Source organism: Anser cygnoides, chromosome 4 (assembly GCF_040182565.1).
Source record: "Anser cygnoides isolate HZ-2024a breed goose chromosome 4, Taihu_goose_T2T_genome, whole genome shotgun sequence".
Classification (NCBI taxonomy): Eukaryota; Metazoa; Chordata; class Aves; order Anseriformes; family Anatidae; genus Anser; species Anser cygnoides.
In genome coordinates this window covers 52,713,155-52,740,742 of record NC_089876.1, presented here as the reverse complement: position 1 = coordinate 52,740,742, position 27,588 = coordinate 52,713,155, and the positions used below count along the sequence as shown (strand labels likewise).

The following is a 27,588-nucleotide window of genomic DNA, read 5'->3' as shown; positions in this document are numbered from 1 at the left end:
TCTGTCCATTTGTATTCCTTCCTTCTACACCTTTTGATTGCTTTAATACTTCAGGAAATTGTGTTGCATTAAACTGTAGGTCTTTCCACTGTATAAACTTTGCAAGGGTTATGCAGTGTTTTCCAGACTCTTTAGTATGTGACTGGATTAAATGAGACGGGATCTTTCTCTAGAAAATAATATATTGCTAAATGGAAGTGAATGATATATGAGCTGCTCTCCAAGGAGTTGAGGTAGGTAAAAGGAGTGTATAGCATTTGAGATGAATGATCAGCATATGGAAGCTGGGAAAGTTAGTTGTTTGTGTATCAGGGTCAATGGGGTTTCTTATTTTCCCTTCCATGAAATAAGGTTATTAAGCTCCTTCACAGACATACTGGAGAGAGTCCACTGAAGGACCACATATATGATGAAGGCACCTCTCCTATGAGGAAAAACTGAGAGATTCGGGGCTGTTCAAGCTGGAGAAGAAGAGGGCTTGGGGGATCTTACCAATATCTATAAATACCTGAAGGGAGGGTGAAAAGAGTATGGAGCCAGGCTACGATCAGGCTCTCTGTGAACATGAGGAAGCGTTTTCTTCACTGTGCACATGACTGAGCATGGGAACAGGCTTCCCAGAGCAGTTGCTGAGTCTTCATCCTTGGAGATCTTTGAGAACCACCTGGATGTGGTCCTTGGCAGCCTGCTCTGGGTGGCCCTGCTTGAGCAGGGGTTGGACCAGATAGACCAGAGAGCCCTGCCAGCCTCAGTCATCCTGTGGTTCTGTGAAAGTGGAGGTAACAAAGCAAGATGAACATTTTAAACATGTAAGAGTAAACATGTAAGAGAGGTGTAAATAAGGTTAAATACTTGGGGTTAGTGTGTGTATGTATATATGCATAGAGAGAGATGGGAGTATGCACTCATTTTTCCTGCAGCATTTGGGAGATGGTGAATATTAGTTAAGCTTTGTAGCCTTTGAATTACAATTGTTCAGAATAAAAACAGAGATCCAAATATCCTTGTACATTTTAGAAGTTCAGAACTGAATCTATTCCAGTGTAATCCAATCTAATATTATGACTTTCACCTGTCCTTGAATTCTTGATCATCACTAACAGAAGAGAAGAATCTCTTAATCTGTATAATTAATTCATGTACTGAACACCAAATCGCTCTCTAAATATGTAGAAATAAATCACAGAAGGAAAAATCATTTCAGTACAAAAAATATTATAATGCAGAAGATTAAAGAACTTAAAAATAATAAAAAATAGTAATTGGAGAGTTACGTAACAAACAAAACCCCTGAGGAAATGAGGGAAAACTCATATTTCAGGACTATGGCTCAAAACCTTTCTTTTTATTGATGGAATAAGCAAGATAAAGCAAATTTTATGGTAACTTCATCTGGGATAAATTCTTTTAATTTTAATTAAACAAATGCATCAGTGCCTTTTAAGTATTAGATGGAGGTGCTAAGTCACATACCTCAATGCAGTGACAGGAGCAGTACATTCTCTAGAACAGTATCATTCATCTGCTGTGATGATACATGGCTAGCAGTATCAGATACTGACTGTGCATGTGATCTTTTGAGTACATCTGTGTGAAATTTTGCTATCAGAGCCATGTGAAATGCTTCTCACATTTGAACAAAAAAGCAGAGTTTGTAAGTTAGCACTGACCTAGGGCAAGCAAGGCTTGCTTCTTGGTGATGAAAATGGCGTCCTCTCCCATTCTCATAGCCCATTTGCTAATAGGATATATTCTAGTGACATGCAAACCTTTTCGGGACACAGGGCAACAAGATTGCTCTCTACCATGTCTGCTGTTTCAAGGGAACATCTGGTTAACAAGCTTCAAGCTAGATGTTGATTCTAACTTGTGTGTCTGATTTTTATTTTTTTATTTTTTAAATTGGGTGGGGGTGAAGGAACCCAGGGAGCAAGGAAAAACAAAGCAACTACCTTGGATGATGCTCAGATAGGTACAGAAGTATTTCAGGGTTCAACCTTAAGTGTGGAACTATCAGAAATTTACATTTGCTACTTTGGTTTGGCTTTTTTTTTTTTTTTCCCAATGGCTGTTACATATCAATCAGAGTAACTCTGCTTCAACTATTTTTCATTCGGATGTAGAAGAAGGTGGTGAAAGGCTATCTGAATATTTCAAAAAACTTTTTTTTTTTCCCTTATCTATATTAACAGTTACTACTTCAAAGAACTCAAATGGGAATGTTACCTCATTATTCTGAACTCATCCTTAACTTGTCACATTTTTCAGTTTCTCTTCATTACCATGCGGTCAGTTCTCTATGGTTGATGGAAATCTTGTAGGTTTATGGATTTGTTTCATTTGTCTCCAAGCAGGCTAAAAGCAGTGCAATTGTGTGGCACGCACGCCAGGAATCTCTCTGCTCCACAGCAGCCTTGCTAAAGCAAATACAAAAGACTCAGATCAGACACCAGGAGAGGGAGACGTTAGCACATCATAGGAACTGCTTCTGAAGTTTGAAGGACCTGCCTGTGATGCTTTTGCCTATACATCTGTTCTGCCTGTGGGTCCTTTAGTTATGCTTGCTTCCACACGTGCTCGCCATCACAGCCCATACCACTGGGCTCCAGCAGCTGTCCCACACACTAGATGACGTAAAGAAGTTATGTTGGACCAGATGATCTTGAAGGTCTCCTCCAACCTTAATGATTCTATGATTCTAGGTTTGTTTTATTTTCCTGCCCACTCCCTTTCTATTCAGTCACATTGTTGGAGTAGTTAGAGCTACATTTACAAATACCTTGTATAAGTGAGCTCTTGTACGTATAATTGGTAATTGAAGGGCGTGTTTTGGCATTCTTAAATGTTGTTTTTTAAACCTTTTTTCTTCATCGTTCTAGCATACACTAAAAATAAAGACTTGATTTGGACACCTGTATTGCCTCTCCATGTATTGACTCTTCTTACAACAATTGTCAGTATTATTTTTCTTTCATTTATAAGGGCTCTGTCAGGTTTCTGAAAAAAAACCTGATGAGTGTTTCAACTGTTAAATGGAGATTATGAATTTCCTTCAAATAGGAAAAGGCAAAAAATGACAATTACACTAAAAAATATGAAAATAATGCCCCATTCAAAAGGGTAAAACAAACTGCAAAAGCCTAGTGAGTTATAATTTTCTTTCACCTTGAATTTTGGATTTTCTCATTCAGAGCTGATTCACTGGTGTGCATATAACACGAACTTTACATTTGTAAACAGCTATGTAATAAATTTAGTGAATGGCTACTGGTCTTGAAATTAAAATTCCTATAGGAATTTTAGGAATAACAGTTTCTTAATGCATTTTGTATTTTTAAAAGCTTTTAGCTTTCACAAGTTAGGTCATTGCTATAGTATTTTTATACAGAGTTTTTTTGCAAGGGAGGAACATTAAATTTGATTGTATCTAATTGGTTACTTTGAGCTTATGTGTAGTCATTTATCAGTTTACTTTCACAATATTCAATATAGAATTTTTACCTTCTGAAAGTGAAGGCAACCTTTTTCTCCCCCTTTCCCCCTCCCTCCCCAAGATCATAGCCTTCCATTAAAGATTAAAAAAAAAAAAAAAAAAGTTTTATGGGCTTAAAACATGGATATTAATCTTGCACGTGTAAATTATGACTGTAAACCTTCATCATCAGGACTGTGTTTTAGATGCTGTTAGAAAATGGACTAAGAGAGGGATTTGCTAATTTAAATTGGCAAACTTAAAATTAGCCACTTAAAATAGACAACTAGGACCAGCATGAGATGGAACAGATGTGATTTATCTTTCAAATAGATCAGTCTAATGCATGTGTAGATTCCCTGATTTAGCTGGAGTTACTTCTGCTTAGATATACAGTAGCATATGGAAATTAGACTAGAGTCAAATATTGTCTTTTATGCTCTTGGGAGTTCTTTATTTTTTAACAGAAGAAAATGAAAAGTCACATGTAGAGCAAAGCAAGGTTAAAAAAAAAGTAAAAGATAAAATCATATTAAACACTCTATGCTCTATTATCTTCCTATTGCTCTGTTGTAAGAAAGGAACTAAAGCACAGAAAAGCTGTAAAAATGGAGGAAGGAACTGAAGTCAGAATATGATAGCTTATAAAGAGATGGTACACATAGCCAGGTAACTGTCCATACTGGAAAGTGCTACACAATGCCTCTTCAGTACAGTGCTTCCAAACCTTCTTATAAACATCCGTGTATAGAACGTCATCCTATAACTATTTATTAAACAAAACATTTGGGATCAAATTGTTAGTTTAAATTCTGTTATGAATGGAGAAAGATGGGACTATTCACTCTGCAAATCATAGTTATTTCCCTAGCTGCCTTCTAGTTCCGTGAAGAAAAGTAAATTGCTTTGGATCTAGCCTGCCTCCACATCTTGAGTGGACCAATTCAGAATGATTTACTGATCTCACTGCTAGCTTGTTCTGTTTGGCTAAACTTCATGCTTGTTTGCCTTGGTGAGAAATTCCACATGCTTTCTCCTTCAGGCTTTTAGGGACCATAACCTACTCACCAGGTATCCCAAAAACTATTTCAAAATGAGTATTCCAGTCGTGCACCAGTTAACAGTATTCATTGTTTGCCATACACAGCCTCTGCTCTGAAAAATCCATTTTGTATTGAGCTATTGGCCATTCATTTGCAGAAAGAAATACAGCATAGAGGACTTCTAGAACTGACTGGACTGTGGGATATTATTATGACCTGGATAACTATCAAACAAAGCAGTTAATTAGCAGTATGAATGAAAATCTGACTTAAATCCTGCACAATTTGGGGAAAGTTTGAGAGCATATACTCTGTGTGAGACAATATGCTGAAGTTCTTATATTCTTTCTCAGAATCATAGAACTGTTTGGGTTGGAAGAGATCTTAAAGACCACCCAGTTCCAACCCCTGCCATGGACAGGGATGCCACCCACCAGACCAGGCTGCCCAAAGCCCCATCCAGCCTGGCCTTGAACACCTCCAGAGATGGGGCATCCACAGCTTCTCAGGGCAACCTGTGCCAGTGCCTCACCAACCTCAGAGAAAAAAATTTCTTCCAAATATCTCATCTAAACCTACCCTCTTTTAATTTAAAGCCATTAGTCCTTGTCCTGTCATTACACACCCTGACCAAGAGTCCCTCCCCAGCTTTCCTGTAGGCCACCTTTAGGTACTGGAAGGCTGCTCTAAGGTTTCCCCTGAGCCTTCCCTTCTCCAGGCTGAATAATCCCAATTCCCTCAGCCTCTCTTCATAGGATAGGTGCTCCAGCCTTCAGAATATTCTGAAATATATTTCTCCAAGATAGTCCTATTTCTTCATGCATCTGTACCATTTTTCATCTTAAGGGTTATTTTACACAACGATGTTTTTTGCCTCTTTTTCAGTTTTGGCTTTGTTGTTAGGAAAGCTGCATCCTTTGATGTGTGTATTTTGAATGTTCCATGAGGTACTTGAAATGCTTGACGCATAGGAAACTTTTTCAAGCAGCCTATGGTAGAAGAAAAAGTTATTCATTAAGCTTTTGTTTATTTCTTTTAGAATTCTGAATAATTCTCACTTATTTTGGTGACTCTCTTGCACTAGTATCTTATAGACTTACTTTTGCTAACAAGCGATTTTTTAAAGACCAACAAAGTATTCACTTTCTTGTAGCAGTTCTTGTGATTGCTTGGAGTCCTTTCAGTTGGTCTTTTGGTGGTGGCAGTGGCTAGTTGTTTGTTTTTTTTTTTTTTGTCATTCTATTTTTTTTGTCACTATAATGACTATAATAATCCAGAGTTAAAATTTATGTCCTGCCTTGCTCCTTCATGATCTCTTCTGAGTTGACATATAATCCTAGAATAATTCATATTTTGGCATCCTACATCTTTCATGATTTCCTTTCATTATGTGTACATATGGCTGGGCTATACACAGACTGTCAAAAGACATGCCTTGTTAAAAAGTACAGGTGAAATAATGTTAAATAAACATTCTAGTTTGCTTGGAATTGACCTTAGCTTTATAAATCTTTTATAGGAATGCAAGGTCATATCTAATGATGATTGAAGTCAATGGAATAAATTGTAATTTAGAGACCAATAATAGTTTTCTACATTTTTTAAAGAAGAATTAAGATTTGTTAACATGAACATATTCTTACAAAAACAAGTCTAACAGACATTGAAAATCAAAACTGCTTGGATTTTCACAAGAGTACTTTTAAAAATTGTAGCATTTACAAAGTATATTAAGTGTTGGAAGTTACTTGACAACTTGAACCTATTGCAGGATTACTGAAATATTGCAAGACATAAATACAATACAAAATAAATGTATTGAATGTAATTTAAAGAGTGACCTAAACAAATTATGTTTTGTCCTGAATAAATAAACTCTAAAGTGACAAAGAAGATTAATAATTTTAAAGGGAGTACTGGTGTGTACGTAGTGAATAGAGTACTGAAACTCATAACTTAATTTCACTTGGGCTACCTATTCAGGAAGGGATGCTGTGTTGCCCATTGGCAACCCCTGCCTGTATAAAACTTTAAAGAAAAATACACACGAGTGAAATACCGTGGCTAATAGGAAAACATGGCATAAAAAAATAAATAATAATAATTAAAAAAAAAAGACGATAAGCTATTCAATTAGATCCTGTTCTATTAGAACAAGAAGCCTTACACCAGTTTCAATACATATTTGGAGATGAAGATAGTCTATAGAACTGTTTATAAGGGATCTTTTTATTTGAAATGTTAGGTTCACTGTACTAAAGAAAAGAGCAAACAAAATATATAATTCTGAAGGTTTCTGTATGAATTGTCTATCAATATATGCCCACTAATTAATGAAAGATTTGATTCATTTTTCCAGTGCTAGAATAGGGTAATGACCTAGTCTTTCCAAAAGAAATAATCACAGAAGACTATTGCCATGAATGCATCCTTTAGCAATAATTATCTTAGTCAGAAATTAAATAGCCTTAGTAATAGGATTTAGACCTGAATTACTCCTACTCTTGCCTACAAATTGATTGTCTTTCAAAATATTATTTTATATTAATTATGTATCACTGTAAAATCACCCTATATTAATCCTAATAAAACAACGTTAAATGCTTTCATACCTCCATATTAATTACACGTATATGGAAAATTGGTGGAAGAGAAAATAGATATGTGACTTTTCAAACTAACTGATATTTCCAGTGAAAAGGTGGTTGTAACCATGGAAATGAACTCCAAGTTTTCTAGCTGCTGTACTAGTAACTACTTGTATAAACAGCCCACCAGAAGTGGAACAACAAAAAGCCTTGAAGACTGTAACTGACCAAGCAATGTTCATGAAATCATTTAATTTTAATTTAACTTTAATCATACTACAGGTCAGATGAATGGCAAAGCAATGTAATTACCTCTCCTGGCTTTTACAATGTGTTGTGCTTACCAGGGTCTGAATAAAAAAGTATATCCCTAGGCCTCACTTGGAAGTTAGACTTTTTGGTTCTAACTGGGTTCTATCTGATGTGATAAAATTCTCTTTAAAACAGATATGCAAATGTTAGATTAAAAAAATACAACAAAAGATTGAGGAATGTTATCATGAAAAAAGTGAAAAAGATTGTGTGTAGTAAAATCCCACCAACTTTACACTGAAAACTGTTTTTTTGAAGTCTATTTTGAAAGGGAAACACATGCAGCATAGATTTTAGCAGTATTCTTATTAGCTGCAAAAGCTGAGCACCTGTTTAACACTAATATGCACATTTTATATGTACATTATTGACCTCATAGTGAGTTACAAATCTGAAACATCTAAATCCATACCTTGACTATCAGACTAGTTCACATACTATTAATACAGATGAAAACACACAATGTTTTGAAATGAAATAGTGAAATTGAAGGAGAAAATTTAACCAAACTAGAAAATCAAACTGGCTAGCCGTGTTTATTAATGCCTTAAGCCATCTCTAAACACTGTACAGAAAAAGGAAAACACAGATAATGAAAATTGTCATAAAATTTAAATAATAGTCATTGTAGAGAGTAATGCTTTTTAAATCTTTCTCACCATTTGAGTAAGTACTTTTTTTTTTTTTTTTTTCTCCCTCAGTTATGTTAGAAGGAATCAGATGTCTTATTTCTGTTGACAACTTTTAGGCTTCCTTTCTTCTCTCTCTGCCCACTGCTCGTTAAAGAAGTTAACTTACGTTGTCCTTGCCTTACATATAACTCAGTTATCTCAAGTAATGACATGCATGGGGCTGCCCATGAAAGTAAAGATCACTCCACCTGAATTGGGTGGTAAGAGTGGAATATCTTCATCTTAAAAAGAGAATTTCTCAGAGGAAGGAAAACATAAGCAATCCTATATCAAAGAGAGAAAGTGATGAAAGATGAAGTAAGTAAACATTCAAAATAAAATATGGTGGCCTTTCTTTACGTTGTTACTGCTTTGCAAGGTATCTTTTTTCTCTCTTTTTTGATCTTGATGTGGCATGCCTTATGAACTGTCTAACTGCCCAGGCATGAAACTACTGAATGGCAAGTCTGCAGCTGCTGAAATTGATCTTATAGGAAGGCTAATGGAAAGAAGGCTAAACCTTTTTGCTGTGGATGAGCACTTCTGGAGATATGCTGTTTTTCAGCTCTGTTAGGTCAAATTTGGAAAGATCTATTAGACTGTAAGTCTTGATTAATGGGAGAACTTGAAGGTCTGGTACCTTGGCACAAGAATATTTTAATGATGTTTTTGCAAAAGTTCTTAATTCACCTAATTTGCTTCAACAAAGCTGTTTGAGATAAGATATTATTGCTCACAGATGACTAAGCCCTGCATAGTTTTGTTGGTGTTCATTTGCAAGGGCTGTTCACAAAGTTCAATCCACAATGACTCCTTTTGGTGGGATGCTGAAGGAATTAGGGGAACAGAGAAGAATATGTAGAGCGCAGCTGGTCTGGGAGATGGAAAAGCAGCTTAGTGCTGCCAATGTATTATTTTTTGCTATCCAAAAGCTGTTTGAGACCAATACCTCCAGAAAGAAGTTCAACAAAAGGCCAATACTTTGCTGTGCCTCAGTGGAGAAACAAAGGTGCACTCAATCTCCTTGCATTACAAGTGTTTTTCTACAGAATGAACTCTGTCTATTACAGACTCTGTTTCCAATAGCTGTACTGTGTTCTGTGGGGATGGGGCCTGTTACTTGTGTGTGTAATACTGCATCCAGAATACACAAAATCTAAATTTAGCACTGCCCAGTTGAACTCCCGGTTGTTTTTTTTTTGTTTGTTTGTTTTTCTTTTGTTTTTTACTGGCAAGAAAGAAAAATGTGTAAGTTTGAAAATATATACTTTAGTATTGTGTTTGCAGAATCATATTATGAACAATCTAGTGAAGCTTCTTGAAAATATATATAACTGCAAAGATGAAATTTGGAATACTTTGTAGCAAAAGATAAATTGTACACTTGTAGTAAATGTTTTGCATTTTGTGAATGCTTTGAAGAAAGAGTAGTTTCTTGAGGGACAATTTGAATGTTTTATTACAATCTTATAGATTCTGTGAAGCATGCTGTAGTTGAGGCAAAAAGAGGGTGGAGGAGGGAAAGGACACTTTTTCACTGTACTCGTGTCCAATGGCCCTTGGGAAAGGTGTGCGCTCATAATAAGCTTACCAAATAGGTGTAAGCGGTACTACTTTTTCTTATGTAAGGAAACTGATGGACAAGGAAACTGATAGATAACAGGATTCTTTCTGCCATTAAAATACACTTTTAAAAGTCTCATATTCTTCTGGCAGCTTGAAGGACAGAATAAAATGCTAGTATGAGGTGGAAGAGAAATTGCTTTAGACTGCTATTTCACATTTAAGCAAAATCTGTTATACTATTGGTTTCTTGTGTTGAAAAATCTATAGCTGTTTTAAACCAAACCAAACATGCAGAATGACAGAACATAGTACATACAGGCTTGCTATTTGTGTCAAAGTCTGTGTACTTCAGTCAGGACACACCAAACAAGGAATGTGAAAATATCTCCCTGGTTATAAAAATCCTCTTTTTGCAGCTGTGTCTAAACTGGGGGCTTCTGCCAGTAGACAGGTAACAACAGCATGTGCTGATCTAAACGTTATACTTGATTTCATTTCTTATTAAAAATGTCCTTTTTGAGAGAAACTGTCAACAGGTGGGTGGATACTCCTGTGTGTGCCATACTTTGACCTAACTTGTAGAGTAGAAGCGCTTCACATAGAGTAATCAGTGTTCTCATACTCCAGAAGCCATTGTTCCTTTTCTTGTCATGATCTTATCCCATGTAATTTGGGCATTTTCCCCCTAGTCCAGTGGTCCTACAACATTGCTCTATACTCTTTTTCTTTTCTCAAAGGTTGATCCTGTACAGTCAATAGTGTTCCCATCACTGTTTTAGAAACAGTAGGCATAATTTCTATAGAATTATAGCTACTACTATGCTAATTTGAAAATGAGAAACATGAAGGTAATGAAAACACACAATAGTGTTAGGATGTCTTGTCCACTTGCCAACTAGTTCTGCACCTTGGCAACTGCTATGGAAACACAAAAATATGAGGGCATCCTTGAAAGTACAAGGGAAACATCCACCTCCCTGCTGATGTATGTCAGTGCAAAAGTGGTTTACAACAGGGATGGCAGTCAGTTATGTACACTGATGATACTGAAGCTTACAGAGAAGGTATTCTAAACAATGCAGAGAAAAGAGACAACAGAGCCTCAACATGAAATTCCTTGATGTGTTGTGGGTGTGTAAACAAAATACCTTTGGGAGTACCAGTGAATCACTGGAAGAGTTCTATGATATTATTATTGGTTTAATGGAAAATAATGCTCCAATCCTGGAGTATGGCACTGTTTAAAAATAATAATGATAAAAAAGAAATTGAAAGCATTAGGTGAAAAGAATAAATATGAAATAGGGGGAAAAAAAGTTGAAAGCAAGCTGTCTCTTCCACAGCTAGACAAGTTACAGAAGTCCAGTGTGCTTGGCTGACAAAGACTTAAAATAATGCCTTAGAGTGCCATTTGTCCATTGTAAATTGTGGTGCAGCGCTAGTGCGGTCAACAGTGGATTATTGCAATTGTTTGCTGTAGTTGGCTCAAACACTGGTTTTAAAGGATCCGCAAAGGCCCATTTTAAATTAGGACTGTGATGCAGCATTTTGTTAGAACTGTGTTAGAGCACTTTAACACAAACTGAACACACCAACAATAACATTCAAAACTTATCAAAAAAAAAAAGGAACTAAATTTTGTACCCTAAAAATGTTGAGTAGAAGCTTTCTGCTTCATCTTTTACTATATCTGACCTTTGGTGCTGGTTTCAAAGTGGCAGAGATCATAATATGACTGCTGTCTTGGCTGGGTGGATGGCTTTGGTGCTTAGAAATACACTGAGCTGCCTAGGAAGTATAAACAGTTCCACACATGTGGAGGTTTTGTGGGTCTTTTAGTAGCATTTGTTTGCTGTCTGAAAAGGACGTACAATCCCCTTGCACTTCTCATTACAACTTTGGGCTGGGCTGTTTTCTCCAGGAACTATTTATTTTGGTCTTGTCTCCTTTGCTATTTCAGAATTATGACCCATGCATGAATTTTCCTTTTGTTTTCCTGAAAGTGAGTTTATGATGAACAATGAATTTTTTTTTGCCTTTTTTTTTTTCACAAACTGTTACCTCTAGGAAAATAATAAGTGTTCAGCCATTCTGCGTGAAATTTCCTAAAAACAGCAGTAGCAATGTCTGATTATATGGGCCACATATGCTCTTCATTAACAAGAGAAGACCTTTCCTTTGACAGATAATCTGGTTTACTAGGCACAAACACATAGATCTATTAATTTAGGCTTACAGAGTGAGAAATTGTCTGATTTCCTCAGTATCGATAGAACAATTGCAGATGTTTTTCAGGTGCCCTGAGAAGATGATGAGTGGCTCATGTGGCTCACTTGAATTCCAGCTCTGTTGTCTTCTAAGGAAGCATGTGTTTGCAAGGAAGGCTCTGGGACTTGCATATCTAGCACAGTGTTAGTGCAGTGTGATAGCACTACTTGCCTTCTTACTGCAGTACTGTAGGAGGGAAATGAGATGCTAAGAGGAAATAAAAATGATTCTAAAGACAGGCACAAAAAACTTCTACTGACATTAAAATGCTAGTCGCTTGTAGAATCAAAAGGGTGCATGGCTCTTACTGACACTCTTCTGGATGCTTCTCAGAGAACAGCAGTCCTAAAACATGTGAGCAGTCACATTGAAGTGCCAGAAAAGCTCACTATAACTCTAAGGATGTAAGTTCTAGTGTCTGCAGAGTTTCCAGGATCAAGAGTTTTTATGATCCAGTTACACTGTAAGAAACAGAGAAACACACCCGTTGTCAAGTGATATCCACTTTTACTATTAATAGTTTAAGTAGAAAAGGAATGGAAAAATTATTGCTAAGACGACGCAAGTATAGGAATTGTGTTTAAGAGATGCAAGATGAGTTACTACATCTTGACTGATGTTTAAAAAAAATAAGAAAATGTGATTTTCAGTAATCACTAGGGGGCACTCCTCTCCTAAATACATCACCAAAAAGGACCAGACAGTACATTTCTCAGTGACAGGAATATGAACGTGGGTCTGCTAAAAGTTTTCTGTTTCTCAGAGTAAATGCTAAAAGGTAAAAATATGTTGGTAATTGCCCTTGTGTCACATTCCTCAAATTTATGAATCTGACTAACTTCAATTTAAAATGGAATTTAGAAATGTTGGTTTCTTTTTAAAAAAAGAAGAGTGTTTCTTGAGGAACTAGTACTTTTAATGTATTCTCCTTGATTTCTTGTCTGTTTATGAAGAATATTATTAAATATCTTATTCCTGCTTAGAACTCAACAATGCTTGCACAAGACTGTCATGTTCTTAATCTTCATTGTTAGTTTGTAATCATTAACTTAACATTAGTTAATCCTTCCCTTATTCGTTATCCATATACTTTTGAAGAAATTTATAATTTAATATTCTTTGACTTAAAAGAACAAAATATGAAAGCTTTCCAAATATTCAGTGTGTGATCATTGCTAACTAGAACTCTTCAGACCTTTAACCCAGAAGAGTATTTTGATTCCCTACAAGTACCTTGGCACTGTATGTAGGACAATACAAAACAAACAAACAAAAAACACACAGTGCGTAGGACAATTGGTAAGTGGGTCAATCAGCGTAGGATCAGGGAAAGGAATAAATCATGGAATGGCTTGGGTTGGAAGGATCTTTAAAGGTTGTCTAGTTCCAACCTCCCTGCCATGGGCAGGGACACCTCCCACTAGATCAGGTTGACCAAGGGCCCGTCCAGCCTGGCCTTGAACACTTCCAGGGATGGGGCAACCACAGCTTCTCTGGGCAACCTCTTCCAGTGCCTCACCACCCTCTCAGTGAAGAATGTCCTCCTAACATCTAACCTAAATCTCCCCTCCTTTAGTTTAAAACTTTTCTCCCTGGTTCTGTCATTGTCTGCCCAAGCAAAAAGTTGCTCTCCATCTTTTTTATAGGACCCCTTTAAGTATTGACAAGCTGCAATGAGGTCACCTTGGAGCCTTCTCTTCTCTAGGCTGGACATCTGGAGCTCAGCCTTCCTTCATAGGAGAGGTGCTCCAGCACTCTCATCATCTTCGTGGCTCTCCTCTGGAGTTGCTCTAACAGGTCCACAAATTTCTTGTGCTGGGGGCCTCAGACCTGGATGCAGCACTCCAGGTGGGGTCTCACAAGGGCAGAACAGAGGGGGACAATTCCCTCCCTTGACCTGCTGGCCACTCCTCAGTTGATGCAGCCCATGATGCAGTTGGCCTTCTGGGCTGCAAGCACACCCTGCTGGCTCATGTTGAGCCTTTCATCCACCAGAACCCCCAAGTCCTTCTCTGCAGAGCTGCTCTCAATGAGTTCCTCTCCCAGTTAGTGCTCGTGTCTGGGATTGCCCAAACTCAGGTGCAGCACCTTGCACTTGAACTTGAACCTTATGCGGTTCACATGAGCATGCTTCTCCAGCTTGTCCAGATCCCTTTGGATGGCATCCCCTCGTTCTGTTGTATTGACTGCACCACTCAGCTTGGTGTCATCTGCAGACTTGCTGAGTGGTGCACTCAATCCTGTTGTCTCTGTCATTGATAAAGATATTAAATAGTGCTGGTCTCAAGAATGAAGAAGGAAAAAAAAAAGAAAGTAGTGTCACTATAAAACATGAAACAATATTACAAGTCAGCACTAGTTGATTTCAGTACTTAAGTTTCTTCAGTTTAGTTTGCAATAACCTCTTAGCAAAACTCAGCCCAAAATGCAATATAGGGTTAGAACAACGGTCACATTAGTCAACATACACATATTCTTTTTCAGGCTGGGAAAAGTGCAGTGAACAAGTTATAGAAAGGACAGTTATATTTTAAATACCAAGTTTGTTGTTAAGAGAAAAGCATTAATTGCATGCTCTGTAACTGCCTGTCTCTTTATACCCTCTGTGTACATGGCCTAGGATCAGGGATAATCAGATTCAAACATAATTCTAAGTCTTTAGTGATTAGGGCAGACTTCTGGCATACTTAACGTGACCTGGTATGTAATGATCAATGTAGTCTATTCATTTAGTGTTTTACGTGGCAGTTATAATTTGCTTCTGTCATTCTGATTCTATGTACCATTGTCAGAACAATTTCTGGACAGCAGATGTCAAGATGAAAATTTCATATGCAGAAGTTCTATGGCACTGTCTAAAAATGTCTTTGCTCTGTCCATCAAAATATTTCTTATCAGCATAGCTTCCATTTTAGTCTGAGAACTAATATATATTCAAAAACCATTGAACTTATTCTCATGCTACTAAGATAGTTACAAGTTTGATGTCAAAAATTAGAAAGTTCTATGTCATTCTCTCACTGCTGGTTTTCAAGCTTCTCTTGGTGCATGATTCCCTCCCTCTACCAGGAGCACTTCAGATGACAATGCAATTGCTTATTGTGAGTCTCTCACAGAAAGAAAGGATTGAGTCATCTCAGCATCATGACTCTGATGTGAACTAGCACTGTAGGTGGTCAGCAATGTAAAATGATGGGGAGTGACAAAGAATGGGGCTGTTCCTCTTCCTTGATTAAAAGGATGTCTTCTATCCCGTGACTAAAACTGTTCCTATTATGTAATTCTGAAAACTGAGAGACCCTGTTATTAGGAACAGATGGTACTTCGATAGAGCTCTGATAAACACAAGCCTAGATGCTATGTAGTATTTCGGAAAAACTGGGACACTGATTTCTTAGAATTTGGCTGGATTTGTATAATTTAATGAATGTAATTTGTATAATTTAATGAATGTAATCCCTCCTTCAAAGGTGTTGATATTTTGGGGGTTGGATTCTCAAAAATGCATGGATCTACATTAGGAAAACATGGTTTGCTTAGCATGTGGGAAAATTGCCATCTTAGAGAAATTTAGATTTGAGACTGGATTAATGGCAATTCTCCTGGCAGTATCTTGTGCCCTTTGAGCCAGATCATCCTAAAGGAAAATCATCATTATGTAAAGGGCATGCAAGTTTCCAGCAGGTTTGTAAATTGTTTTCCAGACTCCTCCTCATGTGTAAAAAATTTCATGCCTTTCACATCTTCTTTCATGTCAAATCTACAAGGAAAATCGTTGTCCTAAATCTTTCTGTAGAATCAAAACTTTTAAAATATTGTGTATGTGTGTGCATGCTTTGATAGCACTGAAATGAAATGTAAATTTGAATTTAATTTAATCTGAATATTCAGAATTTGAGTCTAAGATAGCAGTAGAAGTAATTTGACTAAATTAATTCTTTATTGTCTAAACACTTTGGGTTCCTTTCCTCGCCTATGGTCTACCTAAGAAGCCAGCTGGTAAGAAATTTCCAGGTCTCTGAGCAGGCTCTGTGGCTGAACTACAGCTTCTACAATCCATCATGGTCTCCTTTGAGGTTTAGACATACATCTGGCCCACAGAGATTGGGAATATGAGGAATTTAGTCTTTGAAATACAGCAACTACACATTGCAGCTAATTAATTATGACAAACACACAAATTTACCGTTCAGTTACTTTTTGACAAAATGGAATCTTTCAATTTGGTTAAATAAAGTGGTTAATTTTTATCTTGCTATGTGAAAATCCACACTGTATAAGTAGAAGCATCATCCAATAGGGGGAAAAATGATTTTGCAGATTTTTTTTTCTTTACCATTTAACAGGATTACCTGTTAACTGGAGTACCATGTTCTGCAACTAGGTCTCCCTTTTCTTAATTCTTTAGGTTTCCTTCCTTTCATCCATCCATCCATCCATCCATCCATCCATCCACCCATCCATCCATCCATCCATCCATCCATCTTTTTCCTCCTTTCAACCATCCTTCTTCTGATTTTTCATGTATCAAAGGTGCCAAAAAGATTAAAATAGTAACAAGAATGATCGTAAAGCAAAATATGTACTTCCTACATATCCTGATTAAGACAAAATGCCAATCGTGAAACACTGCTGACCATTCAAAATGAACAAATTAACAGCTCAGTATAGAGAGATTTGGCTGGACATTGCAATAATTTACAAATTTGTACCAGTCTTCCGAATAGCTTCATCAACGCCAGTAATCTGGAAGGGGGGCTGTAGTCTACAGCAGTGTTGTTTGTGTTGTGTCCTTCTTGTTTCACATCAATTTTCCACCTCTGAAATAGACCAAATATATGATTATTTATTAAGTTAACAATGCAGACAAAGCAGTCAACTGAAGAAAGTGAGAGGAGGAGAATAAAAAGATTGAAAAAAATGAGTAAAAGAGAAACTGGATATTTGTATTCTGGAAATCACAGAAAAGGCAATGAATTGGAAGAGAGTGATTCTGAAAGGCAGTGAGTGACAAAGACAAAAAAGGTAATCTTAATAAATGACATTTCTCTAAGCAGGCAATGTGCCATTGAAAGGTGTCCCACACCAAACTTCATAGTTTCATATTTCAAAATCAGGCACAAATGTGCAGAACCTCTTCTGAGTTATATCCCGAAAATCCTGCCTTATTCTTTGCAAGATTTATGATGCACTTTATTTAATTTTAAATTACACAGTAAGTTAAATGATTACAGCACACGCTTATAAAAAAAAATAATAGTTTCAAAGACTTAGACTGCATATCAAGGCTATTTGTAAAGGAATTGCACATAATTGCCCCTTATTGTCTCTAAATGATTTGGTAACAAGGTAAGACATACAGCATGTGTAATAGCGCCTACAGGCCCGAAACAAATTAATGTAATAGGCTCAAATGTGTACTTTCATTAAATTAGGTGTTTGATTAGAAATGGACTTGGCTCCAATTGAAGATGTGGTTTTGAAGAGGAAAAATATGCCAGTAAAGTAAAACCATGTAATTATGTAATATCTTCTGCAGGTATAGAAACAGAGCCAAAGAATAGATGTAGTTTGTGATCTGACTGTAAAGTAAGTAAGATTCATCTTCTCCCCTTGCCATACAGATTCCTTTAATGTTTACACTTGCTCCTAAATCTAACACAATAACTAAACGTCTTCATTTGTTTTTTAATTATGGTTGTGTCAATAAATCTTCTTATTGATACTCCCTAAATCCCAGTAAATTACAGAGCAAAACTCTCTTGAATACATGTAGTCCTCCAGATTTAGAATCATAGAATCATTTATGTTGGAAAAGACCTTTAAGATTATCAAGTTCAATCATTACAATTTAAATCGAGGTCCAACCACTTTACATCAAGGTAAAGCTTTGTTTTAAGTGGATGGTGGGTTCAACCAGACTGAAAATTGCATCACTGTGGCTATCTAATTCCATAGTTTAATTCGTCAGCCTACAGTTACTCAATAAAGTATTCCAGGTCAACCCATCATCACTACAAGATACATGATACTTGTTGGGGAAAGCCTTTGCCCAGTTTCTGGCAAAAGAAAAGGTGATTATGTTTGATCAGCTAAGCTTTTACTTTCTCAAGACTTTAAATCTTTCCCTTAAATCTTTATACTTTCTGAATTTGGAAAGATTTCTGTCTTTCAAAAGCACAAAGCTAGGCCAAATTAGTAACTATTTTTGTAGCTACCAATTTTTACTCTAAATTATATGTATAGTCCCGGTTTCTTTTATTAAGCAAAAAAAAAGTTAACTTTTTTTTTTTTTTTCATAAATGAAACTTTATATGAACATTTTAAAACATGATTAAAATGCTCTGGATTTGGTGAAATGCTCTGTAACAGTCTTGGTAATATGTCGATGTCTACATTAGATGTGTCATAATATGTGTTATATTCAGAAGATAGGCCTTGATAAATGGCTGTATCCAACAAACAATATCCAAACATTGTACTGTATCTGGTGCTTTGAGTAGCATGCATCAAATGTTTCATAGGAAAAACATTATTTTCTCAATAAGAGGGATTTCAAAAAAGACTTAAAATATGAACTGATACAAAGTAGAATATTTCTCAATTTCATAAATTTGATCAAAAATTGGTTTAATCAATTTGATTAAACAATGTCATTTTAATTAGTGTTTTGGGAAAACAGAAAAAACTAAACTCAGTTTTGCAGAAAAAAAGTAGAAAGAATCATTTAGAATGTTGAAAAATGAAAATGCCTTAATATTAGAATTTTATTTGCCATCAAATCATTGTTTTGCTTGTTACGTTATGTATAGGCTAGAGCCATTGTTAAGAGAGACGTATAAGAATTTTAAGAACCCTGTCTCGTCAAAATAAGATGTAAAATCAGACAATGGCTTGTGGTCAGGGAGAGTAAACATTAGAAAGGAGATTAATTAGCATGCCAAAAGATCTTTGCTAAAATGAGGAGGCTACAATGGGGCTGAAAATCTCCAGCTGTGCAGAACTATCAGGAAGGAGGAAAAAGTGGTAAATGCAGAATCAAAAAGGACCCCTACCTGTTTAATCAACTACAATGATTAGAATAATTCATGGATTTTTCAAATTGTACAATGAACAGACATTTCTTGAGATGCTGGTGAGCTCCATAGGAAGGAAAAACAGGAGAGCTTGTTTCAGAGTAGTTCAGAGGAGAGAAAAAAAAGTTTTCTGTAGATATGTCACATGCATTTTTTCATTTTTTATTTTATTTTCAGTCTTCTTCAAAAGAATGAAGACTTAGCCTGCATAGTACCTATCTAGTTTGGGATCTGTGAAAAAGAGTTTCATTTTTATGTACTTCATCTTCTAGTTTTGTCTGTACTAGAAACACTTGTCCAGATAAGTTATACAAGTGGATTTGCAGTGACATAGCTCACTCCAGGCCCCTTTTTCCAAGCAATTTATAGCTTATTTCAAACCCCCAAATCCATAATAATTATTATTTTTTTTAATGAACCCAACAATAATACATTTTTCACCTCATAGTTTCATCCACAGTACCTTTTTCTGAACATAACTCAGATTATTATTTCCTACCCCTGGGGAGGAAAAGATTTTGTTTTTTTACAGAACTACTGAAAACAGTTAGATGAGAAGACTTTGCAGATTATAATGAATAAAAATAATTGAAAGAAAATTGACATGCAGACATACAAGATTACTCTTGACATCAAGACACTGTGTTCTAGATTTTAAAATATAGTTAAAATTGTTCACTGGATATGAAGAGAGTTTTACATTTTTGAACATCAGAAAATACAAAATGTTATTACATGCTTTCCTGTAGATACAAACTTAATTTTAACAGTGACAATAGCTGAAAATACTCAGTACTGAAAGTGAAAAATAAAGATTTCATATTCAGAGAAGAGGCTTATCTTGAACAGACTCTGGTCAAACAGCTGCTGAGGTTGGTGTGGAAGTTAAAGGATACATTTCTGCAGCTTGTATTTTATGAAAAGTCAGATTCCTCTGTGTTTAAAAGCTCTGGATGAAGAACTCAAAACCCATGAAATTCTCCTATCTGCACAGGCCTGAGTTCCAGGATTTATCTATGTGAGCTCTTTCATCTGCTGAGGTAGCCGCGGCTGTATAGAATGGCAGAAAGATTAGGTGAGATGTCAGGCAGAGATGTCGCACCAGTAGGAAGCCGTTCTGTTTTTCAGTTCTAGGCTTGTGAGGACTTGGCTAAGCCCTGCATTGAGATGGTTGTCTGCCCCTGATCCTGGACAAGCCCATTCATCATGCCTTATTCTGATGGGTGTATAAACTGTCAGTAGCACAGATAGATGTGTGCTTTATGCTGATCACCTGAGCTCCTGTGCTGTCTGGATCCTTGCTTGTGCTTTCTGGCTTTCTGACAGTAGTTGTGTCAGCAGAGATGCGCAGATGTTTAGCAATCCAATTACATTCCTGAAGAATGAGCATCTCAGAGCATTTACCCAACAGGGTAAATATTAAGGATTAAATTGCAATAACAGCAGAAGAATAGGGAAAGTCATAGAAGACCAAATTTATTAAATCTCGAGGTCTGCATCTGCCTGAAATTGAAGATGAAAGTCAAAGAAGATTACTAGAGATGAATATTTCAAAGCACAGTTCAAGACACAAGTATCAAAAGCCAAGGTGAATCTGAGATGCAGCTAGCAAAAGACTTCAAGGTTAATGAGAAATCATTATGAACATTGTATTAGTATAAAGAGGGCAAAAGAAAGGGAAATGGCCTTTGTGCAGGTGGAATGTAGAGAAAAGGTGAAAGCAGGGAAACGGAAGGAACAAGTATTTAAAACCTGTGTACCAAAGGTCAAGACCATGTAGCTGGTTAACTCAGCTGTCACAGCAGTGACAAGGAAGCAGCTTAGATAAGACTTTGTAGCAACTCTGTTTTATAATTTTTGTGAAAAATATGATAATTTTCATCATATTATGAACTCTCCCCCTGAATATTTATACAATTCCTTGAAAAAAAGTGTCAGATTTGCTAGCAGTTGCTTTTGAGAAACTGTGGAGAACAAGTAGGGTAACAGATGACTGTAGAAGTAAATGAAAAGGGTTTTAAGAAAAGTACCTTCAAAATGACAGTGTGTCGAGAAGGGATCAGAAAATTAAATTCCTGTTGTCCAACTCTCAATTTCAAGAAAACACAGGAAAAGATAATTCAGTACACTAGTTCTAAGCATCTGGATGGTAAAAAGAAGATGCATAGCAGACAGCATAGATTTGACACAAGAAATCATATCAAGCCAAACTAATTTATTTTTATGAAGCAATCCTTCTGCTCTGATCAACACTGGGTAGGCATAAACAAGGTGTTCCAGTGTTCAAAGCACTGATGATGAAAAAACAGGGAGACTGATTTGAAAAATTCAACAGGATAGTAGGGAAAGTGATCAGAGGTCTCAAAGCCATGGCGCAAGCTTGAAAGAATAGGGTAAAAATACGATAAAAAACATCACAGACAGGAAATACGGAATGGGAATCTGATAATACAGAAAAGACTACAGAACAGAGGAAGATAGTAATTTGTTTTTCATGTTTATGGTGAAGATGATTGACCATCAGATGTAAGCTTAAACTGAAACCTTAAAAACTCAAGTATTGGAAACATCTTCCAGAGCCAGACTTGTAAAAGTCACTGACATAGAATAAGTGTGCAGTTTCCATCACTGACTGGGACTCAGTGGTGGTCTAATAATAGATTGAGATTGACATCTGCCAGGATTGACAAAATATAGCTGGTTTTGCTTGTGGGCAATGGAATGGCTACGTGTTTCCTTGGGAGTTCCTTCAGGGGAAAAAAAAAAAAAAAAAAGAAAGATTTTTAACTGCAAGGACTATATTATTGTATTTACATAAACTTCATGCTTTAGTGCCTTAAATGAACATATTCTTCATTTGCACAAAGTGGGTAAAGCACTTTTGAGGCACTGTTTTCAGGGCATAAATTTCTTTGTATTTCTTAATAATTTCTCAGCATGTCCCCTCTGTTTCATTATCAACTTATGCATATAAACTTTTCTTCCAGTGCAGCTCTAGGCATCTCTATTACAGATTCCAGCACCCTTTCATACAACATACATAATTACATATATACTTCCTTTTTTTTCTCTCCATCCTTTTCCATAAGCAACATCCATATTGTTTATGACAATCTACTACCGTTGTATGTGTATATTACCAGCTACACCATCTTCTCTGCTATCCCCCTGACTCCATCAGCTAGTCAGCTTTAATATTTGAAAAATCTGTCATACTGAAAGCTTGGAAAACATATCATATTTTGAATTTTGAAATTGAGAAGAAAGACATTTTTAATAATAATACCAGTATTTCTTAACAGAACAATGATGAAAAGAGCTATAGCTCAGTTTCTATGATCTCAGTTTAAAATTATGTACCTGTTACCATTAATTTGATTCTCTTACCACTACAGCGGTACTGGATTCCCTGGCGCATCTTAACGATACCATTTTTAGTCACATAAGTATGTAAGAATGCAGATATACTTTCTGTGAGAAATGTAGTTATATTTAAAATAAAGAATAATTCTCAAGATACGAAAATTAGATCTTTGAAGAGTGGTGAAATTATTGAGGAAAAAAAAAAGAAAACTTCTTAGTTTCATCTTCAAAATGCCATTTCAATCAAGCATCATTTTTTGTGTGCTTGAAGAAATGGAATTACCAACTTGTGTAAAGTCCTTGATCAGAATGAGGCTCTTAAACCAATTATGTGGAGATCAGAGTGCTTAAAGTTATGAGGAATACATTTAGAATTATTAAAGGCTTCAAATAGCTTGGTTCAGGCAAAAGTACATATAATTGATCATTTAGTATGTGTTGTCAGTAGAAACTGTAGTCATCGGTGTGGAAGATCACTTTTTAGACAAATCGCAGTGAAACTTTTGTAAAACCCAAACCACATCAGAGCTCACTTTTCTAAGAATTTTTACTGAAAACAAATCCCAGCCACTTTTATTTCTATTCTCCAGTTATGGAAAGATGCACCATAACTTAAAGTACTGAATAATATTATTATAACTGAAAAAGTGCAATACAGATGAAGCAAAATCAAAACAAATTACCTCGACTGCTAGGTAAATGAAGCCACAAAATTGGGGATTGGGGTGTTTTTTTTTAAGTTTAAATAAGTGTTTTTTACCAAGGGGGGAAAAAAAGCTGAAGAAGAAGAAGAAAGATCATTAGTTTTATAGAGAAATTTCGTCTTTGCCAAAGGGCAAAGGGGCTTGTAGGAAATTAACATGAAGATTGACAAACACAAACTGGATTGTCAGAAAGTGATTGTATAAGGGACTGACTCTATAACCCCGCTGAGAATAACATGGCTGTGATATTGATTCTTGTTTAGCCTCTGTACAGTCCTTCCATCCCTTTGCCTTGAATTTTTTGATTCATTTATTAGAGAATATAGTATTATTCTGGGTAGGCTGCATTTTCAGTCAGGACATAAATCTTAATCTTGCAGTCATCCTCTGTATCTATCAGACTGGTGACAAGATTCTCATTGATTTTCGTGATACAGGTTTAGGAACAGAATGGTATGTATTATGTGGTGTAAGATGTGGGCTAGGGGACTTAATTCATACTTCGGTATCTGTCTATAGTTACAGTTTATGACCAAACTCAAAATTTGCTAGGATCGCTCAGAATCTCATATTCACACCTCTTTTTGCATAAAGTGGCATTTTTCTCCTTACTGAATCTGGGAATGTCTGACGGAGTTGAGCCTAGTTTCAACTCCAAAGGTAACTGTGTTTTACCATGGAGTACAGTTCCAGGTAATGCACCAGGAGTGCTGTGTTCTCTTAACACACCTAGTAGCCTTCTGGTGGGTTAGCCTGAACTAAAAGCCCGCCTGCCCACTTCACGAGCAGGGCAGGGAGAGAGAATAGGAAGACCAGGAATGAGAAAGTTTGTGGATTGAGATGAAAGGCAGGGAGACTGCTCAGCAGTTACTGCTGCAGACAAAAAAAAAAAGACCTGGAGAAAATTACTTTATTGCCAATTACTAATGTAACTGCTAATTTGGATAGTGGGAAACGAGAAGAGGAACATTAGGACAACCTTTCCTCCCCCTGTACCCAGGCTCAACTTCTCCCTGTGCCCCAAGCAGCAGGATGGGTTTGGGAGGGTGACAGGGTCCAGTCATTGAGTAAGGGTTTCTCTTTGCTGCTTCTTCTTTCTCTCATGTTTCCTCTGCTCTGGCATGAATTCTCCATGGGCTGCGGGCCTTCAGGAAGACGTGCTGTGGTGTGGGTTCTCCACAGGCCACCGTTCCCCTAGGTATATCCATTGGCTCTGGCGTGGTGGGCTGCGGTGGATATGGCGGTGCATCTCCTGCTTCCCCCAACTTTGGTGTTGGCCCTTTTTGCTGCTCTTTCCTTCCCCAGCTCCTCACAGCACTTTTTGCCCCAACTATGCTTTCCTGGAGGCACCACCAGCCCGGCCCGCTGGGCTTGGCTGTGGCCTGTGTGCCGTGCCCATGGTGCGGGGCTGACATGGGGCAGCCCCTCGCCTCCCCCCACAGCCTCCCCCAGCCACTGTGCCATGGGCACCCACCTGATGCACACCCGAAACGACGCAAGCAGTGCGAGTCTGGGGAATCAGGCACGCATCGCAGCGCTCGGTGAACTGGGTCACCAGGCGGGCTGGCGGAGCTCGAAATCAAATATGGAGCAAGCCACACCAGGGAGGAAACCGAACCAGCTCTGCACCTCGCCCATTTCTAAATCACATTTAACCAGCTCAGGAAGGAGGGCGGCTGTCACCGAGGGCTGAGCTGCCGTACGGCCGCCGCAGCTTCGAGCCCCACCAGCCGGGTGAGGAGCGCCGGGCTCGGGCACCTCAGGGCCGGCAGCCATCCCCCCCCCCCCTCACCTCAGACCGTTAGCCCCGGCGCGGGGCGGGGCGGGGCGGGGCCGGGGGGCGGGCGGGGCGCGGGGTGGGGGGCTGCGGGCGGCGGCGCGGGCAGGCAGCGGGCAGGAGGCAGCGGGCCGCCTTTCCGGCCGCGGTGAGGAGCGCGGTTGCGGGGCTCGCGGCAAGGTGACGGGCTGGGCAGCCTCCTCTTCCTCTCCTTCCCCTCGCCTCTCCTCCCTTCCCCCTCAATGCGGCGCGCCGGGCTCCCTTTCCACCTGCCCCTTCCGCACCCCTGCCCGTTTCGGGCGGGCGCGGCGTGGGTAACCCGCCCTCCCCACCCTGCCGTGTCTCCTCTCGCCCAGATGCTGAAGGTAGCAGCCTTGGTGTGCGTGTGCGCGGCAGCCTGGTGCAGCCCGGCGCTGGCGGCGGCGGCGGCCGGGGGCAGACCGGACAGCGGCAATTTTCTGGACGATAAGCAGTGGCTCACCACCATCTCCCAATACGACAAGGAGGTCGGGCAGTGGAACAAATTCCGAGACGTAAGTTCAGCCCTTCCCTGGGAGCGCCCCTCATGGGGGCAACCGCAACTTTATTTTCGCCCCCGATTTCATTCCGGTTCTTTAAATCCCCGGCGGTGCCCGGGCGCTGCGAGAGGAGGAGGACGAGGAGGAGGAGGAGGGGGGAGGTGTCGCCGGGCAGTTCCCGGCGCGATGCCGCCGCTGAGCGGCCAGCCCGGGCCCGCTGTGCCCCGCGGTTCGCCGGGCGCTCTGCTCGCACCTCCGGGGCCCTGCGGCAGCCGCTCCCCGCCCGCGGCTGGTGGCGGCGCGGGGCGGCCGCTGGAGCGGGGGTGGGCTGAGGAGGGGGCGCGCGGCGGCCGTTGGGCCCCGGCGTCGCCCCGCTGTGGGCTGGCGGCGGGCAGAGCAGGGCAGGGCGGCTCCTCACCTTGCCGTCCTCACCTCGGCGGGGCTTGGAGCGCCTGGCAGGCGGTGCCAGAGCCCCCGAGCCGCCCCGACCCCAGTCTCTCCCGTTACGAAACCCGTCGGTGGTTGTCCCCCTTGGGAGCGCCTCGCTTTCCTGAGGAGTTTGTTGTAAGTTTAGCAAAGCCCAATGCGTCTTCACGAGGCCGTCCTGCGGTCTTTGATGTCGCTTTTAATAACCTGAATTCCAAGCGGGCAAAATCAATCTCTCCTTAGCCTCGCTGCATTGCTTACTGGGTTTCTTTGATTTGGTTCACAACTTCGGTGTCAACAGGTTCCTCGTGCTGCAGCTTGCTGGTGATGGGTTTGCCATCGCAAGCTGAAGTCGGGGGCTCCAAAAAGTCTCATATTTTTATAAGGAGTCTCATATTTTTATGAGAGCTATAGTGTACTTGCCATGCATGTGGATTTTGGCTTTATATATATGCTGCATGTGGGATGCAAACTTGGCTATTTATGTTAAGTAACTAGGGAGGAAGAGTTACTGTAAGAGTTGTGGGAGAAGTTAATTCCACAATAGCTTCTATTAAACAGAATTAATTTAGCATGTGACAACACTCATGTTAGTGTTCAGATGTTTTTGTTTACTTGGAACAGCTTAAAATGTAATAGTCACATGAAAAATATTCAGTGTACTGTACCTTGGGACCTGTGTTTTTAGAAAAAAATGCGCAGTGCCATAAAAATGTTTTAGGATGAAAGGCTGCTGCTGGAAAGCACCAAAATAAGTACATCAGTTATGTTCTATAATGGGGCAAAGTTGTCTATGTGAGGACTACCCTGCGAGGCTGAAGAAGCTAAGTGCTGCCTAATGCCCGTCTCCTGGGTGCCCACTGACATATACTGTAATATTGGATATTAGCCAGATAATTTATTCTGTGACAAGTAGGTGTCCCCAAGGGTTTTAGGAGTGACTGCTCTGAGAAAGTACTGCATACTGATTCACCTGAAGCAGCTTACAAATAGGCTGGCTTATTTATTTTTACGCTGTTGAAGTTCTATAAGACTGGCTCTTGAGAGAGGAGTCTGCTTTTACTTCTTGTGCAGAATGCTTATATCCTATTGATTGTTACTTGATCTGGAATATTTATGGATGAGCCTCATGCTTGACAAGGCTCTCCCTTTAAAGCGTGGATGGCTTTCAGTAATTCAGAGCTGGAAAAAAAATAAATTATGAGTTAATCTACCTGCACAATCATGAGTTATAGAAAAATATCTTGTAAGATGCACTGATCAGCTGATCAGTTATCATCCTTAAATATAACACTGTGGAGAAGTTTTATTAACATCCTCCAGTTTTATATAATTAGCAAATTTACTTGAATGACTGACTGTAATTTGTGGGTCTTGAATTTGTGATTAGCAATTTGATTAATGATTCAAATGTTTCCCCCCTGTTACGGAACAGTGCAAATACACCTTAAACATATGGAGGGGTAACTGTCTTGCAGAGTTAAAATAAACATGGGCCTTGCATACATTTGTAACTTAATTCTATGTTTTCTGAACAGAGCAACACATTTGTTGTAGGCTTTAAATACCCTACAGATATATGGGTGAGATTGAATTCTGGTGTGAAAAGAAGTATTTAAAGGCTTAACTTTAGACTTAACTGACAAGACTGATTAATGTGGAAGATAATGACCCTGACTCTGGTCATTGACTCAGTTTCTTAAGAGTTTTAGGTCACAGCGAGAAAGAACATAGTCATTGAGAAAGGGAACACCTACAAAGCCTAAGCCAGAATATGACTTTGAGATTTTGTTCTGTTTTAAAT

At 38.6% G+C, this 27,588-nt stretch overlaps 1 protein-coding gene and 2 long non-coding RNA genes across 7 annotated transcripts in view; 2 read left to right on the top strand and 1 right to left on the bottom strand.

Moving 5' to 3' along the window:
* Window positions 1–19,795, top strand: part of LOC125184306 (uncharacterized) — a 112,895-nt gene extending 93,100 nt beyond the window's left edge. Inside the window, exon 4 of the long non-coding RNA XR_010831172.1 lies at window positions 17,460–19,795. This is a non-coding gene — a long non-coding RNA (uncharacterized lncRNA). The remainder of the gene's footprint in view (window positions 1–17,459) is intronic.
* LOC125184304 (uncharacterized) lies at window positions 629–24,820 on the bottom strand. The gene is made up of 4 exons (XR_007168095.2): window positions 24,538–24,820; window positions 16,633–16,740; window positions 2,227–2,417; window positions 629–765 (listed from the first exon to the last, which is right to left on the bottom strand). It is a non-coding gene; the product is annotated as an uncharacterized lncRNA (long non-coding RNA).
* SPOCK3 (SPARC (osteonectin), cwcv and kazal like domains proteoglycan 3) overlaps window positions 24,780–27,588 on the top strand; it is a 200,017-nt gene continuing 197,208 nt past the window's right edge. For 2 of the 5 annotated variants that reach the window (XM_066996141.1, XM_066996137.1), the window contains exons 1-2: window positions 24,895–25,020; window positions 25,197–25,373. In XM_066996141.1, the coding sequence (XP_066852242.1) occupies window positions 25,197–25,373 (177 nt within the window). In that variant the 5' untranslated portion in view covers window positions 24,895–25,020. Of the gene's footprint in view, window positions 24,798–24,894; window positions 25,021–25,196; window positions 25,374–27,588 lie in introns of those variants that run through there. The other 3 variants (XM_066996139.1, XM_066996138.1, XM_066996140.1) reach the window with 3 other exon arrangements.